This window comes from Atractosteus spatula, chromosome 3 (genome assembly GCF_055471065.1).
Source record: "Atractosteus spatula isolate fAtrSpa1 chromosome 3, fAtrSpa1.hap1, whole genome shotgun sequence".
In the NCBI taxonomy this organism is placed as follows: Eukaryota; Metazoa; Chordata; class Actinopteri; order Semionotiformes; family Lepisosteidae; genus Atractosteus; species Atractosteus spatula.
In genome coordinates, this window is record NC_142708.1 from 22,468,716 (window position 1) to 22,487,698 (window position 18,983).

The 18,983-nt window shown below is 35.1% G+C and overlaps 2 protein-coding genes across 8 annotated transcripts in view; both read left to right on the forward strand.

Moving 5' to 3' along the window:
* Positions 1-5,637, forward strand: part of dmxl1 (Dmx like 1) — a 94,813-nt gene extending 89,176 nt beyond the window's left edge. For all 7 annotated transcript variants that reach the window (XM_088910523.1, XM_088910530.1, XM_088910526.1 and 4 more), the window contains 3 exons: positions 162-214; positions 1,114-1,331; positions 3,328-5,637. In XM_088910523.1, coding sequence (XP_088766649.1) covers positions 162-214; positions 1,114-1,331; positions 3,328-3,552 — 496 coding nt within the window. In that variant the 3' untranslated portion in view covers positions 3,553-5,637. The remainder of the gene's footprint in view (positions 1-161; positions 215-1,113; positions 1,332-3,327) is intronic.
* Positions 5,638-9,774: 4,137 nt separating this feature from the next.
* The window catches only part of LOC148837567 (tumor necrosis factor alpha-induced protein 8), a 40,530-nt gene continuing 31,321 nt past the window's right edge, over positions 9,775-18,983 (forward strand). Inside the window, exon 1 of the mRNA XM_088912191.1 lies at positions 9,775-9,969. Coding sequence (XP_088768317.1) covers position 9,969 — 1 coding nt within the window. The 5' untranslated portion in view covers positions 9,775-9,968. The remainder of the gene's footprint in view (positions 9,970-18,983) is intronic.

Sequence of the window (18,983 nt, forward strand, 5' to 3'; positions counted from 1 at the left end):
CTTTAACATACAAATAACATTAAGAGTGTTGTAGGCTGCTAATATCGGTTCACATACAGTGCTGAAAATCACTTTATAAGCATTGATGCCATTTGTTAGAAAAGTATACAGATTTTCCTCACTGCCGTGTTTATAAAGATGTTTTTCTTGTTTTCCCTTAGGAATGTATGTCTGTGGGATACACTAGTCTCTCCTGTCAACAGTCTTGTGCATGGTAAATAAATCCTTTACAGACTGAATATTGGAAAATATGCAACATCTTTTTCAGGGGTTATTCGAAATATCTGCTGCCTCTTGATTTTTTTTCTAGTTGTTTTACTTATGATTTTTCGAGTAGACATACGTTGAGCACAATAGATCCGCTGAATAGTAACTTGCTTTTCTGCTGTGTCATTATGGTCAAAGTTGTATATCCTGGTCTTTGTTGCTGGTAACCTGTTGATTTATTTTGCTCTTCATATACACGGTTCTGTTTTTCCTTTTACCCTACCTGTTCAATAGTCTAGCAATAATTAACATGGATTTTTCATTTTTTGATACTGAGGTGCAGCATTAGGTTGAAAATTTATATCAAAGCAAATCACAAATAGAGTATTTACTTTAGTAGTGCCTTCCTCAGTTTACAGAGATAAAAAGTCATTTGTCATGTTTGCACTGTAACAAATGTTTGTCTTAGATAAGTCTAGAAGCTGATACTTTGATGCTGGATTGTTTGGTAGTCTACATTAATGGGACAAATTACATTTTACAACAGATGTTTGTTACTTTATAACATACTAGAGTTTCCTAGGTAACATTAATTGCTTAAATGAGGATAGCATTATTAAAACAATATGTGCCTTTCCATGCTGTATTTGGGGAGTGGATAATGATGATCCATACTTTATATAGACAAGAAATTCAGCTTTCCTAGTTTACCAATCTATTCAGAGAAATGTACTTTAAAATAAAGTCATTAAACGCATGTGAATTACCATTTTGGTGAGTGGTTATCAGTGTTTTCACACTAGTTTCTGATTATTAAGAAATTATTCAGAGGCAAATCTGTAAACACTCTTACTGTTTTATATAAGGAAGAAAATTCTTAGTTTTTCTTTTAATTTACTGTTCTAGCTTTCACCTGCCATGACAGTGGAGCAACGGTGCTCTCATATGCCCCAAAGCACCAGGTGTTGATTTCAGGTGGAAGAAAAGGTTTCATCCATGTGTTTGACCTGTGCCAGAAGCAACAGAGACAGACCTTCCAGGCCCATGACTCTCCTGTTAAAGCTGTTGCTGTTGATCCCACAGAAGAGTACTTTATTACTGGGTCTGCAGAGGGCAACATAAAGGTAATACTGGAATTAGTCCAATTTTCATACAAGGACAGTGTTTTACTTTCTAAGGGGATCTCATGTCACTTGCCACCTGCACATTTCATCATTACGTTTTATTTCTACAAATCTATAGAGTTGCTATAACTCCATATATTTGTGAGTCCAGCTCACATTCCCATGGCTCTACAGTAACTATCCATGTCTCCACGAGGGCTGAAACTGCTACCAGAGCTGTCTATATGTCTTATGGACAACTATTGTGTCCCTTGCCTCTAATTAATTAGGTACTTACCTAATTATTCCTGATATTTCTTCTGGTGTTTAAGTTCTGCTTCATCCACTGCTCAGGACTCAGTGTTACAGATTATTCCCCTGAGTCTCTGGCGTGTTTCCTAACACTGCTTCCCTTCCTGTTTAGCACTTCTGTTGTGCATGCGATCCCAGTTTGTGTTCCAGTTTTGACCAGTTGTGTACTGACTCCTACGTTTGGCCGTGTTCTCAGATTCCCTTTGGCTTGTTTATCTACTGTCTTCCCAGCTAAGTCTCTTGCTGCCTCTTTGACCAAGACTTCTCCTTTTTCCTTTGCATTACGAACTGCGTGTCACTTGATGATCATTCTGAGTCCAGCTATTGGATTCATTCTCCCGTCCTTAGGCCTCTGTACACCCCCGCTTAGTGCAGAAATATAAGAGAATGACTGAGCCAATCATGAATGTAGCAGGCAAAGGCGATATGCTGTGCAATCCTACCTGTCAGCCTACAGCTACAGTATGGGGTTGTAACAGATGGGCCTGAGAGAACTAGCTTGCTCGCCACACAGTTGATGCCATGAAGCAGGCAGAGTTTTGGCTCAGTGCTGTATTGCTCATTCTTGCTTCAGTGGCAGCCCCACCTCCGCTCTTTCAGTTCTGCCCCTTGGTCCTGAGGTTTTTGTGAGAAGAGTTATTTCTTGCTCTTTGACCTGAACACTGTAACTGTTGTCTTAAGGAAGAGGCTTTGATTAGTCCCTACACTGCCCACCTGACCACTCCAGGAAATCTCTGGAGTTCAATTCTTAAGGCCGGGGAGTACGGCCATGTTTATGACAGTGATTTAGCTGTGTTGTGGCAGCCACTCATCTTCACCTATCTCCCTGTCTTGGCCACTGAGGAAACAAGTCACCTGGAGCCTTGAAGCACCTGGTGTCAGTTTACAACCATGCTCGTTCCAGGTGCTCTTCAGTATAAATACTCAGACCTGACAGTGAAACAACAAAGAGAAACAAGGGAAACAAAGGGAGCTCAGAGCTCTTTCATTGAGTTTAGACACAGATCCCCTTGAGCTCCATTTCTTTGTTTCCCTTGTTTTGCTTTGTTGGTACTCTGACCCCTGCTTGCTTACTATTACCTTGTCTCCCGGATCACCCCTTGGCTTTGTGTTGACTCCTGTGTTTTTCTTATCTCAGACCATGGCTCATCTCTTCTCCACAACCTATCTCTTGGTGCTTTGCTGCATTGTCTTCCCAGTTAAGGCCCATGCTTGTTTTGGATAACTACCATCGACTGTGTTTGTGTGCATCACACTCTGGTTTCCCAGCCTGCTACAGAAACACACTCTCAGTGCACCCATGCTCAGGCTTCACCCAGTGCTCCCATGCTTGTGGATTGAGCTACAAGTCTCACCTCAGTAGCATGACATTACTATTGCTGATTATTTTCTTAATACTTACCGTTTCCAGTTTAAGGTATTGTCACCACTAAGACCTACAGTATCTCATACACAATTCTAGGAGTTTTAGGAGCAAGTCCTATGACTTGCTTTCAACACATATTGGACTATTTTCTTTTCGTAGCATCACTTAAAGGATATCCTACCATACCAATGTGCACAATTGGTAAAGTGCTGGCTTTCCTTCCAGGGTTTACTGTTTTCAATCTATTCATTTTCTGAATTGAGATTGAGTAGGAACTTGCTAGGAATAAGTATTCTGCATGTTCTAATATCTAAATAGATACCTTTTCCTCTTTCAAAGATTTGGAGTTTATCGACTCATCGTCTGATTCATACCTTCCTCAATGAACATGCTCGGCAGTCCATCTTTAGAAACATCGGGACTGGGGTCATGCAGATAGAGGCCGGTCCTGCAAACCACATCTTTTCTTGTGGAGCTGATGGCACAATGAAGATGAGGATTCTTCCTGACCGCTTTAGCACAATGAATGGTGACTGGAAAAATGATGTGAAATTAATTCTATAACGTCTAAGCTGTACTTCTGTAAGAGTGCAGTCATCATAGATCACATTTAAACGTGCAATGTGTTATATATCGTACACTTATGCCACAAATTATTTAAAATAATCTGCTGTTTTTGAGTTGTTTAAAAGGTGATGCATCTTGAAAGCACTGATGCCTTATGAGAATTGGAAGTGGTACAGAACTTTGATTTATGGCAGTAGTATAGTTATAGCAAAATAAATCAGAAAATAAAAGTAAAAGGTTTATGCTGCTTTTTCTTAATTTTTAAAATGGTGTCAAGGAATATGCACATAAATTCTACATGTATTTTTAATTATATGTAAAAATAAAAAAATGTATATCAACATGTAATATCAGATTAAAATTAAGTTAACTATAAGAATTTTACTGTCTTAACTTTGAAGTAACTGATGTGACTAGGACTTTTATGCCTGCATAAATTTAAATTATGTGATATTGTAAAGTACACAAAAACAACTTGTCTTGTACAGTATGTCAGTTTATCTTACAGAATGAATCCAGTCTTTGGGGTCCAGTTTCCTATAATTGATTATTTGCTCTTGGAGTATTTCTGCACATTTAAACTTGCTGTGTTAATACTGCAGTTTTTATTGTTTTAAATATTGTACCTAATCTCAGAAATCTGTGTTAGTTCAAACATTCTTTCAAATCTGAGGTTTGTTTGGAAGAAGTAAAATTTAAAATGCAAAAGTGAAAAAGTTATTTTAAAAAGTCATGGATCTTTAAACCCCAAGATCGACAATTATGAATATTGACACACTCGACAACAAAATGTAGACTCTATTCCAAAAGCTTAATGTTAGATCAAGATATTTTTACATTGTTTTCTGCATTGAAGCACAGAGTTTGACTACAAGTACCTAAAAGACCTCACCATGTTTGATTTAAGGATGAGTATTTTCTGTGAAAAATCACGTGTTTAAAGCATCGAATTCAGTTTTAATCAGATTATTACCCTTCTGTAAGAAAATGAATTTCATTTATTCTTGTGGTCATTACACTTACATTAATAAGAATAAGGCAATCGTTCGGAGAGGCTTTTTGTCCCCTGAGAAAAACAGAAAAAATTCTGGTTATCTATGTTCTTAACTTACAGTAACAGCCCATCCCAAAGTAGCTGTTTGTCACTATTTACGGTATTCTCTTGAATGCATGAAATGTATGTGAACCAAGAATTGTTAACAGAGAATTACATTGTATAACAGTAGTATGTGATATCAAATAAGCTGGACTTTTCCCCTGTTTTCACCTGGACATGTATTGAGGTTCACAAACAAATGTGAAACTATATGATTTATATTATTAAGTACATTTGTTAAGGTTTTTTGATGTGTTCCCAACTTGGAAGTAGAATACCACTCAGTTCGTGCAAAAAAATGGATATGAAATTTACAATGATTGTTTTGTATTATCATTTTGTGTATGTGTATGAAGGGCTGGCTGCAATGCAACTAAAAACTAAAAAGAAAAAAAATTGTAATGAACCTCAGGCTTTGGCTTTCTGACAATTATTTTTGTGAAAGATTTCTTTTGAACTTTCTGCTATTACAGTACATTTACTTGTATATTTAATAGAACAAAGATGTGCAAACATTATAAATTAATCGGGTTTGTAGATGTATAGAAGGAGGATTTAATAGTGTTATAACACTTGATTAAAGTGGACACTAGAACAATGGATCCTGAACAAGATAATTGTAGTAAGCTACAGTATAGTTCTAGTGTAATTTATACAAGTATTTTTGAAATGTAAATATGTGAGAAGCCTTATACAAAATACTTATGAATCATTTGTGTGCCTGCCATCTGCACTCTACATAATCTGTAAAGATCAATTATGGGTATAGATGGGGCCTGTTGTAATATAAAGAGTACAGTAACTACCCAAACCTTTTGTTGAGATAGCAAATGGACAATAGTGCTTCTTAATCTCAACCATTGTAAAACCTTAGTTTCTGATTTTAAAATTGTAATCTTGTAAGGGTACTGTAACTGTTTAATGTGTTCATAAATCAAGATCACAAACATTTAAATAAATATTTGAAAAGCGTTATACATTTAAAAGTTATTCTGTATCATTTTGTTATCCTTAGGATACATCTGACAATGAATAAACCCATAAAAGAGATGAAGGAATGGCCATGGGTTTAGAAACCAAATAGATAAAAGCAAAATCTGCAGATCAATGGCTACTGTAACATTTGGGTGCAATTTGGTTATTGTTTATTGTAAGTGTCATCATTTGAAAGGCTGTCATTTTAAGTTTGCAGATAAAATCTATATTCCAAGACCAAATAAAAACACATATGATAATAGTATCAATTCTTCTTCATTGTAACTCCCACTTTAAAAATGCCTTGGCAGCCCTGGTAAGATTTCTACAAATCTGAACACGCACTGTCTTTTCTTTCTACTTTTCAGCATGGAATTAACCCTTTGCAACTTAGATCAGTGAAATGTTATAAGTTATATAAGTTTTCATTCTAAAACAATAAAATTATAATTCAGAAATATAGATAAATCCTCATATAATGCTGAAACAATGCAATTTAATACCCATGTCCATGTAACAAAGCTAACAAAAATCCAAATAATGTTAAGAATGCTTAAAATTGCTTAAAGGCTGATTTTTTACATTTTTTGTGGTCTAAGACCCAGGGTGGCTGGTCCTGAAGAGCCACAGTCCAGCAGGACTGTGTTGTCAATTTCTAAATGTGCGGTGCCCTGTCATTTGAACAGTTGCTCTAGAGGCTTAAAAAAATAAAATTTCTCGCCACAATCAAATAAGGTTCTCTTTAACAAAATAAAAAACTATAGTAACACACTTAAAGCTAGTCAAAACATAAAGCACCCTAAGCCAGGCAAGGCATTTATTATAAACTCTTCTAATTAAGTGTTTAAGGTCTTCATTAGAAAAACATACTCTTAGTTTTCCCTGTTCTAAAGTCCATCTTTTTATCTTTTTTTATTTCCTTTTGAGGTTTCGTGAAAATGATTTTTCTTCTAACATCAAATACAGAAAGGTTACAAGGATGAGTGGCCAGTTGGCTTGTTTAGCTGACTAAATTTGCCTCTGCTGTCTGACTGTAAAGGTTTGCTTCTTTTCCTTGGAAGGTTTTTATTAGCTTACAATAATATACCTTTGTTTTCCAGTAAATGTATAGTGTAACATGGCTGCCCCACAGTGCTGGAGCCCTGGGTTCAATTCCTGAGGTGCTATCTGGAGTTTGTACTAGTATGTTCTCCTTGTATTAATTTGGGTTTCTTCCATGTGTTCCAGATTCCTCCCACAATCCAAAGACATACAGTACAGTATGGGAAGATTGATTGGCTTCTAAGAAAACTGGCCCTGACATGAGTGCGTGTGTTTGTATCTGTGTGCCCTGCATTGGAATGGTGTCCTGTCCAGGGTGTATCCTGCCATGCACCAATTGCTTGCCAGGATAGACTCCGGCTCCCCCGTGACCCTGTATTGGATAAAGTAGTTAGAAAATGGATGCATGAAATGTGGGGTGCACAGCTGCTGAACTCTTTAGTAAGGTGTTTTTCTGTGTACATGGGTATTATAATGTACAAAAAAGCACAGTAGTTAAAACAGCTGGAAGGAGAAGGTGATTAGGAGGATGTAGGGTCAAACCAGATGCAAATGGGTAAGGTTGTCTTGAAAGAAAGGTTTTTACTGTTCTATAGAGTCTAGTTTTATTCTAAAGCATATCCAGTGTCTTTGATAAATATTAGTGATCCTTCGTATTGTCCATTTAAAAAAGCAATGTCATTTTGTTTAGTCTGTCTCTTTGCATGAGTGTGAATATTAGCTCTTTTTCACAACATTAGCAGCAGAACTATCTAATGAGAATTCTAATTTTCTAAATTAGCAGCTACAACTGCTGTTATGCCCTTATAAGGGTTCATCAGTGTAGTTGCATATATAAAAATATATAGTTTTTTGCAAAAGTATTCAGACCCTTTTCACATCGATGCTTTAAAGGTTCCAGTCATGACAGTTTGAAGTAGCAATTAATAATTATATGCATAACCTACTTCACACATTCAAACCCTGTTCAAAATTTTCAAACCCATTTACTGTGGCAAAACTAAATTTAGATGCCAAAATTACCTCAAAAAAAACATGTGATTACTAAAGAGGGCTTTTGTCTGTGTGCAATAATCATGGTTCACATGATTTCAGAATAAATACACCTCTCTGCAAGATCCATCAGTCAGTGAATTTCAAGCATGAAAACAGTTCAGCGATATATTTGTATAAAGACAAGGGGAAGCAGAAGTTTATATAAATATTTAAAAAACCTTTATAATTTCTTTGAACATGGTAAAATTGATCATTAAGCAGTGGAAGTCACCCACTACCGCGTTGACCCTCCAAGCTGAGAAGTCAGGCAAGGAGGAATCTGCTTTGGTGACTTTGAAAGAGCTACAGAGTTCAGTGGCAAAAATGGGAGAAAATGTCCATGGGTTATGAATATCAAGGTTGATCCTGCAAAGCATTTTCCACAAATCACCAAAGTGACACTGCAAACCCAAAGGGTTTTGTGGTTAGTCAAGACAAAATTGGGACTACTTCTAATGCAAAAGCAACATAGTGCATTGCTTAGTCAACACCATCCCTACTATCAAGAATGGTGGTGGCTGCATTATGTTACTGTATATGGTAGCTCTGGTTCTCATCAGCAGGGCCTGGAAACCTTGTCAAGAGATGAGAAGATAGATGGAGCAATGTACATGTACTGACAACTCTTGAAGGAAAACCTGCTTCAGACCTAAAACTGGGACAAAACTTTACCTTTCAGTGGGAGAAACTCAAGACCAAAGCTATACAGGAGTGGCGTAAGAATACAAAGGTGAATGTTGCTGAATGGCCCACTCACACTCCTGACTTGAGTCCTATTGGCACTCTGTGGAAAAACCTGATGACTGGTGAAATTTATTTCTTTAAACACTTAGTTTAAAGACATTTAAAGAACATTTAGTTATTTAAACTTTAAACTAAAAACAAAACATGTTATGTTCAGAAAATTGTCACAAAATGGGACATCATAGGAAAAGAGAATATATTTGCAAGGCAATGTATGCATTAATCCTTCAAAATATATTTTATTTGTATATAACAATTATCTTATATCCGTCCTTCGGATGACATGTTAAACCAAGGTCCTGACTCTCTGTGGTCATTAAAAATCCCAGGGCGTTTCTCGAAAAGAGTAGGGGTGTTACCCCGGCGTCCTGGCCAAATTTCCCATTGGCCCTTACCAATCGTGGCGTCCTAATAATCCCCATCTGTGAATTGGCTTCATTACTCTGCTCTCCTCCCCACTAATAGCTGATGTGCGGTGAGCGTTCTGGCGCACTTTGGCTGCCGTCGCATCATCCAGGTGGGGCTGCACATTGGTGGTGGTGGAGGGGAGTCCCCATTACCTGTAAAGCGCTTTGAGTGGAGTGTCCAGAAAAAGCGCTATATAAGTGTAAGCAATTATTATTATTAATTATATTTATAAATATTGTGAAGCAAAAAAACGATTCATTTTTTTTCAAAATCAGTACTACATGCCTGAATTGCATCTATATATGTTGTTCCCAATAAGTACAAAATGCACAAGATCACAACTCACACCCCTGCAATAGTTTTTGTCTTAAGAAGGCATTTTGATCAGAAATGATTGAATAGAGGTAGAGTCAGCTATTTGCCTTTTCCTGTGCAATGATACAGCATCTTTGTTTTTACAGCATAAGGTTCGTGGGAAGGATGTACTATAAAGTATATTAAAGTACACAATTTGTAAGGGGATTCCTTACAAATTTATGAACTGGGCGGGCTGCTGAATTAATCTTAGAATCATTTGTGAAGTCATTCTTGTTAATTATTATGTAAATATTAGACAAAATGAACATTTTAACTATAGTTTTCAATAAGGTTTGAAAGTTAGGATCTCACTCCATTGCGATTATACAGTATGCGTTTCTTATTGACTGATTTAAAATACAAAACCGTACGTTTTATGTGGTAATATCAGATAATAATCAGAGCGGCTAAGCAGAAAGTTCAAATCATATTTTTCCCCCCAAATATTTTTTAATCACGAGGCGCCCACTGGTTTTAAAATGAGAATAATTTCGTCACATAGATTGGCAATACTAGTTGTCAGTCGGGTGCTGGGGCTGCGGGAGGGGGGTGGTATTTCCGCTGTCAAACTTTGGAGTTGGATGTGTTGTAAAATCGTCCATTGCGACTCCCTCTCAGCATACTTGGCCACAGTCCCCAGTATATCGTATGTGTGTACTGGGTAAACAACAAACGTCTTCAGGAATAGCAGGTTTTCTTTGAAAGCATCGGATTTGACTTTGCTTCTATTAACTAAAGGACCTGACATTATTCACACAGTAAGTACTCAGATCGACTTCACAACTTTGAAGAGAGTTTGAATTGTGTATGCTTTCAGTATTTCTCAGCAGACTGCTTGCAAACGTGCGAAACTGATCAAAACCGCGATATAATGTATTTAAAAAGCAGCATTTGGCATCGTTAAAATAAACTTAAAATAGGGAAAGCAATGCTAGCTCTTAAAACTATTTTCTGGGGAGAGAAGTAATTCCAAATTTCCTAAAATATATTCGAGATGTTTCAGAGCACATTACCTTTGGTAACTCAAAAGCTAGATACAACACATTTGATGTATATAGTGGTTGATCTGAGTTGATGATTTAGAAACCTTTTTTATCTTTAACCAGCAGAAACGATTGAAAAAGCGGCATGAAGGAGAGAAGCATTTTTAAAACCTACAATTTCGTTCAACAGCTTTTGTTGTGTGGCAAACAGTATTGGATTATAGTCACATCCGAAACGTATGTTATTTACCTTTAGGGATACCGTATCAGTAAGATACCATCGTATGTTTTTTTTTAAATAACATTCATTTTAAGATTTTGGAACTGCAGCAATGTTATGTAGACTGAACTAAAGGATCCGATCGTAATGAGATTGTATATGTATTCATTTTGTAACGCGGAACACCTTTAACTGTAGCGTAGTATATTATTAGTAATGTTGGTGAAACGTATTAACAGAGGAAATTACACGACGACGATAGATGATAGCTTTAATATAGAGCCTTGCGTTATAGTCGTTGTAGTTTTGTTTCTTAGTCTTATTAGAATGTGAATGATCAAAATGTTTTTCCTGGTTTATTAAAAAACATTACACAAGACAAGTTATCGATTAATTTATGTTAACCAGTTACAGACAAGCTTACACATTCCCTTCGTGCAACAAGCAGTCATGTTCGTTGCCATTCTCTTGAATGAAACGTGTGTTTTGAAATATTACTCTCTCTTCGGTCTTTCGAAGAGTTTTTGTTTTTCATGAAAATGGTGTTTTAGTGCTGTAACTGTTTATAAATTAGATTTATCAAGAAATAAACGGTTGTGTATATCTCTTGAATGTAGCTGTACTACTAGTTTCTTTAGTATATGGAAAGTTTACACTTTTACGTATGGAAACATAAAATTATTTTGAAAAACTTTACTATTATGGTTGTTCTGTCTTTTCCTAATCTATGAAGAGATTAACACTACTTATGAATGGTGTTTCTGTGTGCTACTTGTGAAATCGAGCAGCAGTGAAGCATAATAGATCTGTTATACTTAGGTGCAATTAGTTTGAGTTGCAGAACAGCCTGGGTGTCTCATGTAATTACTAACACATTGCTTCAGTTGCTCTTAATTGGTAAAATGCTTTAAATATTCTCAGCTGTTGACAATCTAACGGATATGAATTATTCTCGGTGAAATAATGCAAAAGTTCTAAAAAATATTATAAAAATGATAAGCATTTAGAAACATTATGATTTCTGTGTATTTGTGCCGCACAACAATATACAGATGTATTTGTATGTTGGGAAGACTGTCACCATTAGAAAATATATTTTTACATTTATATGTATTAGGAAACAGGAGGGCCCTACTCTGGTTGTCATTTATTCAATGTAATCATTGTGTGTACCATAAGCCATTACTTTCACAGTACGGCAAATATTAATTTAAAGGAATGTTTGTTTAAAATGGAGGACTTTCAGTGCAGTAAACACAGTTAGAACTTAGCAAGCTGAAAAAGAGGAGTTAGAAGACATGTCTTTCTCATCCTGGTACAAACCCTATCCATATATTGGGTAATGTTCTTTGTCAGCAGCTGCCGTTGAGGATAGCAGAAGTAGTGGCACCTTTTTTTTGTGCCTCTTAATCAACACAAGTGTGCGAGTCAAGGCCCCCAAGGAATTCCATTTAGTGCTGTAGAAAGGCATGACATGGCATGCTAGAGCATGCATGACTGAACATTGGAACATGCTCTTTCATAACTTCAAGACTGGCATTTTATCTCTTGATTTATTGTATTAAATCTGTTCTTTGAAACCATTTGTATGTCTGAGGACATCCACATATTTATTTTACATATTTACATACACCCAAGGATTAAAAAAAGTAATTGAAATTGTTTAGGTATGCAGTGAACCTCAAGCAGAGATCCTGTAGATTGAATAGCACTTTGACTTGCTACTATCCTACATGGAGTGTGACACAGGCGTAGGTTTTTTAACAGTCATATTGTTATGATTTATAAATTTATGATGATTCAGTTGGTTTTAGGCCTTCTACTTTTTTGATGCCCAATGCCCCTAATAACTTATTTCAACAGTTTCCTAAAGAGGAACTGCAATGCTATTTTTATATTTCATGGTTGAGAAAGATTTGACACTGATGAGTGCATTTCAAAACAAAATGAAAGTAAAATGTTCATAGTAATATGTAGAATCTCTTATTTACGTCACAAAATAGGCAAAATTTCCAGGTATGCGCAACACCATATTCTGTGATTCAAAACAAGGCAACAAAATGTCTGGTGAAGTGGCCCTATTACATTGTGAACAAGCAGAATTGTGAATACGTCGCCCAATCCAATAGAGATATTGCTCTCCACTTCAGGATGGTTTTGTCGACAAATATTACTTACTTGTTAACTCTGCATGCAGATCATATTGGAATATTTCTGCAGTGAAATGTCTGCAGCACAACCTGTACTCATTTGCTCATACATCACAATACATTAGTGATTACAGTGACTAGTGAACAGGAAGGGCTGTTTCACGTCACAATTTATGTGAACTCCCTCTCTCGCCTGTGACAACATGGCTACCATACAGTATTTTAATAAAGTTCAGTAGTTTTTGCTTAATTAGGAATCTGTAACATTTTGTGATACTGACAATTAATTTATTTTGATACTGAGATTTAATAACCTGTCTTGAGAATTTAGGACTGCAATTCCCCCTTTAAAGAGACTCAGAGCTCACTTATTCCTTTGCATTTATTCATTCTTTCTATTGGTTTTATGATGATATTCAGAGTTGATGCAAAGCACATGAATGACAATAACTGCATAGATGACCCGATTTAGCTGTTATGCCATACACTATTGTTCCCAAACAAATTGACACCTATTAATAATATTATACAATTGAATTGTATAAAATTCTTAATATTAATAATAACATAATTATTTATAATTTGATACAACTCTTTTTATAATTCTGTCTCTATCATAAATGTATTCCTATATTTATGTTATGTATATAATATAGAAGATTGATGGAAAGTTTGATTGGATAGTGGTGCAATATTGGTTTTTTTTCCATGCAAAATCATGTTCAGGGTATTGCCACAATGTTTTATTATGAAACTATGAGTTAATGAAAATGTTGGAACACTGTTTTTAACAAACTACTTGTACTGGTGTATACATAATGAGAAGATAGGAGCCAGAAAATATTGTACTAAAATATACCAGATTAATTTTAAATAAACCACTAAACCAGTGTATTGATGTCTGAGATGTCTGAGAAACTGATATATACTGTATAGAGTGCCAGTGTGCAGAGCTCTTGGGTCTTGGCTTTAGTTTTGGGCTCGGTTGTCTTCTGTGTGGTGTTTTCCCTTCATCTGAGTTTTTTTTGGAAGCACTCTGGTTTTATCCTACTTCCCAGAGACATGCTAGATTGATTTGTTATACTACTTATTGCCTGTTTCACGAGGAGCAGGATCATTGAGATAAGATTCAGGTGTTTGGTTCTTTTTATTGGAACTCCAATGAATGAAGAACCAAATAATAAGGCTGTGAAATCCTTTTACTTCAAATGTACACAAATACCATGAACAGTTAATTTTTACTTAACTTCTTGAATAATGTGTATCTGTCTAAAAGTGTTTCAGTAGTGAAGGAGATCTGTAGTCCTGAAGGTTTTGTAGTACTGTAGCTTTAAAAAGTGGAGAGAACTGTAGTTATGAATTTCACTCTGTGTGTGGAAAAGATGCTATCAGAGAACACTCATGTTGTCATTGTTTTGGAAGACATTTTGAAATTTGCTTACAAGTTGTATCTTTGCTACTTAAATTATTCAAAATGGTGTCTAAATATACAGATTAAGCATACAAACCATATACAGTATATATACAGTATTTAACAAGAACAGTTTTATCACCTTGTTGCCTGATCTTGTCAGATCTCAGAAGCTAAAGAAAGCTGGGCTTGGTCAGTAATACAACTGGCGACCTCTAAGAAGAACGAGGTTGATGCTGTAAATGGTATTAGAGAACCAGTACATGGCTTTTTTTCACTTGGGACCAGACTTTTCCAAACCATGGTCCTGTTTGGTGGCAGGAGACCCTGTATTGTAAGAGGTACTGCCCCTTCGGATGAGACATTAAAAAGGGAGTTTAGCTAAGGAACTGAGATTAACATCCCTTTTTTATTACTAACAGTACGATTGAATAATGCTATAGGACTAAGATCCTGACTCCTTGGTCATTAAAGATCCCATAGTACTTTTCGTAAGAGTAGAAGTTGTTAACCCTGGTATTCTGGCTAAATTCCACAGTGGGAATGCATAATTGTCTCATGAGCTAACCTAGACATTATAATAGACACTCTCCCATATTTTAATTGAAACTGTCTCAGTGTTAAAAGAAAATTGTGAAAAATTCCACAGCAGGTGCTGACAAAAAAATTGAGACCTGTTAATTATTAACAAAATTAACACTATTAAAAACAAGGGTTTAGAATGCAAATGGCTAATTTGTATCAAGAGGGGGCTGCAGCTTCAGTGAGTGAGTTCCTTTCTATATGTAAAGCACTTTGAGATCTCATGGAAGGAATGATGCTATCAAAATGCAAGGACTTATTATAATTATTATCATTTTTTTTAGACATAGGTGCTAAAAGATCATTAACATCTTTGATTGTATGTCTTTATGAAAAATGCAGTTTTCTATATGGGCTTCAAAATTGTTTGATGGGATTAATAGTCAGTTTTTAACAGCAATGATAAGACACAAAATTAAACATTTTGATAAAGAGGTGGAGAAGTATCTGGATCTTTAAGCTCTCAAAAACATGATTGAGTCAGCACTTGAAAAACAAGCTTGTATTTGTATGTCATAGGCGGTGACTTTTTAAAGTTTGACATTCCTGTAATACATTTTGAATCATTTGGTGTTAATTTAGGTTCCAAGTGGTGACAAAATAACTTGTGAACAAAACTAAATGAATGATCTTGTGATCCACAATCCGTACAAACAAGGACTGTTTTAAATTTAGACTTTAAAGGAACTCATGATAACACGTGCTGTGTTCTTGTTAGAGATGTGATTTTTATTTTGATTTAATCAAAGCTTACATTGCATGTTTTATGATTGGTTCAAATTGATAGGAAAATGTTTTTGCATTTTGGTGGTATTTTTATGTATAGGTTTAGCAAAATTCAACTCTGATTCTGAAAGTGTTTATGATGTTCTATTACAGTACATAAAATAATTTTGTGTTCATAAAAATTACTTGTAGATCATTTCCAGTGATATGGTATGTGTTAAATTTGCAGTTTACCTTATACATATATATGCTGTAGGAATAACTGTCTTATGATCTTGTGAAACAGGAAAAGAGTTTTGTGCTTTTCTTCTTTGACAGTCAGTTTCGAGAAGTGTTAGATCTAGTTTGTAAGACAGATTGCAAGCTTTTGGTTCTGCAAACTAGAATATCCTCGACCACAGTTTCCTTCCTCCACCAAATGTTTAGAAGAATGCTTTGTCAAAGTTAACTGCTATTACAGTGATCTCAATACAGAAACTAAAGCTTTAATTCCATATGCTGCTTGAGGTGTATAAGTACAGTAAATGGTACAAAAACCTTCAGTCTCTTTAATAAGGTAAAAATAAAAACTTAATATATCTCAGAGCTGATAAATGGATATTATACAGTAATAAACAGGTTCTAATAAAAAGCGAACAGAAAAAGATCCCCATTTCTTTATTTTAATTAATTTCTTTAAAATAATAATTACTTGGATATCAATGAGGCCTAAATGTGCACCATCATTGTTGATTTTTAACAGTATAAATAATTTACTTTAGCAACAAAACAGGTTTCTCTTTAGAATTACCAAATTAGCTTTGAGCACATTTTCTCCTTAAAATGCCTTATTTTGTTCTGACAAGATTTATCAATGTCACCCCCTGTCACACTCATCATTATGATGCTTAGTCTTTGATTGATTGATCCTGTCCTGCAAAAGCTTCACTAATTTGAATTAGTTTTTACAAAGCTTTAATTGGGCAAACACTTTCATGCTTTAACAATTTTACTGTGGTGCTCTATGCCATTATACAATTTATGATGTAGTACTTTTATCAAACTGAACCACCTCCCAAGAGCAACTAATGACTTTGGATGTGAGTCATTTCAATTTATTACGGCCCGTGAGTGGAACAGTCTGCAGAGTAAGCTGAATCCATCTGTCTCCCTATCCTATTGTAACTTGTTAAAACTGCCATGTACGCATATGTTTTTTAAAAATCTTTTCATAGAGTTTCATATATGAGTGTACTGGGCATTTAAATTAGTTAGTTAGTTTCCTAGTTTTGCATTCAAAACCATAATCATAGTAACAAGTATGAAATAGGATTCATCCTTTTTTAAAATGTAGAGATCAGTAACATATTCCTATGAAGGATGGGGGGAAAATGATTTTCATCTCTAGCTTAATTGTCCATAAATTATAATGAAACCATAAACAAAAGCATAGGTAAGGTATTTTTGTGGGATTTCCCTAGTTACCTAATGGCAGTTGTGTTTGAGTTGCTATTAGGTTCTTTAACTGCGAGTTACCCACAAAGGTATCATTAGTTTGGTAGTTTCATTATAAACTGAAACTAAACATGGTGTTTTTTTTTCTTTTGTGCCTTGTATTTTCATTAGTGACTATGTTATGCAGTATTATCCATTGTATTGGTTTGCATTTAATTATTTGATTAATTATTTTATATTAGATGTCATTTTTATTCAAAGCTCTTGTTCAGGGTAATAGAACATAAAATCATAAGAGAGTTTACAAAGGAGAGGAGGCCATTTATCCACGTTGTCCGTTTAGTTGCTAGTATTTAATAGATCACAGGGTCTCATTCCTGCCGTTTCTTGAAACTGAAGCCTGGGTTTTGGCTTCAGTGTTAGGACTGGATAGTTAGACGTAAAAAACTTAGATTGTTCATCTTTTTTTGTGTTTCACTGCTGAATCTGAAGTAGTCCATTGGGTTGACTTTGTCAGTGCCTTTGAAAATTCTGAACAATCAAATCTTGTCCCATTGCAGTCTCCTTTGACTAAAAATGTGCTTTAAGCCTTGGAATGTATCTGGCTGCTCTTCTCAGGATTTATTCCATTTCATAGGAATGAAATCTCTAATGTGGTGACATGTGTTTTTAACATAACATCCCTTTATTTAAATTCCATTCTTTTAACAACAGGTTGTATCCTAACATTCTGACTCTCTTTAAATTTGCTCTAGAATTTCTACAGTAGTCGTTTTTCCTCCTAGTTTGAATATTTCAGCATAGGCACTTTACAAATTCTTTTTCATCAGTAGCTTCTTCAATCTTGGCATTTCTCATCCTTTTTGTTTCTGCTTCCTTCATGTAAAACCTGGTACTTGTCTGGCTTAAATTTTATCAACCAGGTGCTTACCCAATCTTGAATTTCTCTTAATAATTTATGAATTTCCCTTACTGCTTCTAAAACATTTGGAAGTCATCCTATTGCACTGTCATCCTCAAACTAGTTTACTGTGTAGACCAGAATCTAACTTAAGATAAACAGTGGTCTTAATACAGATCCATGTGGCACTCCTCTAATTGCATAACCCCAACTGGAACATTTGCTGTACCCTGTTTCCTATACGTTAACCAGTTCTCAATTAAAATACAAACATTACCTTGAATGTAATGTTTACTGCCAGCAAATCAAGAATTAAATTTTGTGGTTTGTTGTGTTCCTTGTTTAAAGAACTCTAACAAGTTCTTTGTTAGAACTACCTTTCCCCTAGAATTCTGATCCATATAGATGCTTTCTCTATTCTAATCATGATTTTCATAATCTCACATACATTATAAGTAAGAATTATTGGCTTATAATTACTTGGTTCAGTTTTATGGATGGAAACTATATTAACAATTCTCCGCTCAATGGGTATTGCCCATATCAATTACATCTCTTGTTTTCTTAAGTATACATCATATAGTACCATAAGACCCTGAATATTTATCTAATGTGATTCTAGTATACAGTATGTAGCACTTCTGGCTATTTCATTTAAAATAAACATTTGTCCTTCCTCAGCCTGTGGCTTGTTGTTTATTTCTTCCTTGGTAAATACATGAGTAAAATATTCATTTAGTACAACAGCAATTTCCATTTCATCGTCTAGATGTTTTTCATTATTATCCCAGAAACATATTTCTTCTCTCGTTACTCTCATTTTGCGGTTGTAATACTAAAAAAAATATTTTAGTCTCCATTGCAGTATTAGTTTCTCTTTTTGTCTTGGTCTTTTACAATACATATCCTTTTTCCTGTGATTGCAATTTATTTTATTCCTTTAAGTGGAACCTGTGTTATAGTCATTTTATGTGATGCTTTTTATTTTTATTTGAATTTATTGTAAACCATCTGGGTCACTGTTTTCTAGCCTGTGATTTACTAACTCTTGGGATAAATCTGTTCTGTACCTCAAGCAGAATACCTTTCAGTTGTTGCTAGACATTTACTTCTGATCTCTTAACTGATTCCATCGGATTTTGATTTGAATATAAAGGTGATTCTCTTTGTAATGTTAGCAACTTTACGTTTAAAGTTCCCATTGTTTGGGTTATCAGTGGACTGCATCATAATAAACACAATTAGGTGAATTGAAGTTTAAAAGTAAACACTACATATGCGTATTATTCCAAGTCACTGTAGGCGTTGTTTAGGTTCATATAATTACAGTAACTACAACTGAAGGTTTGGCACAAGAAAGTCAAA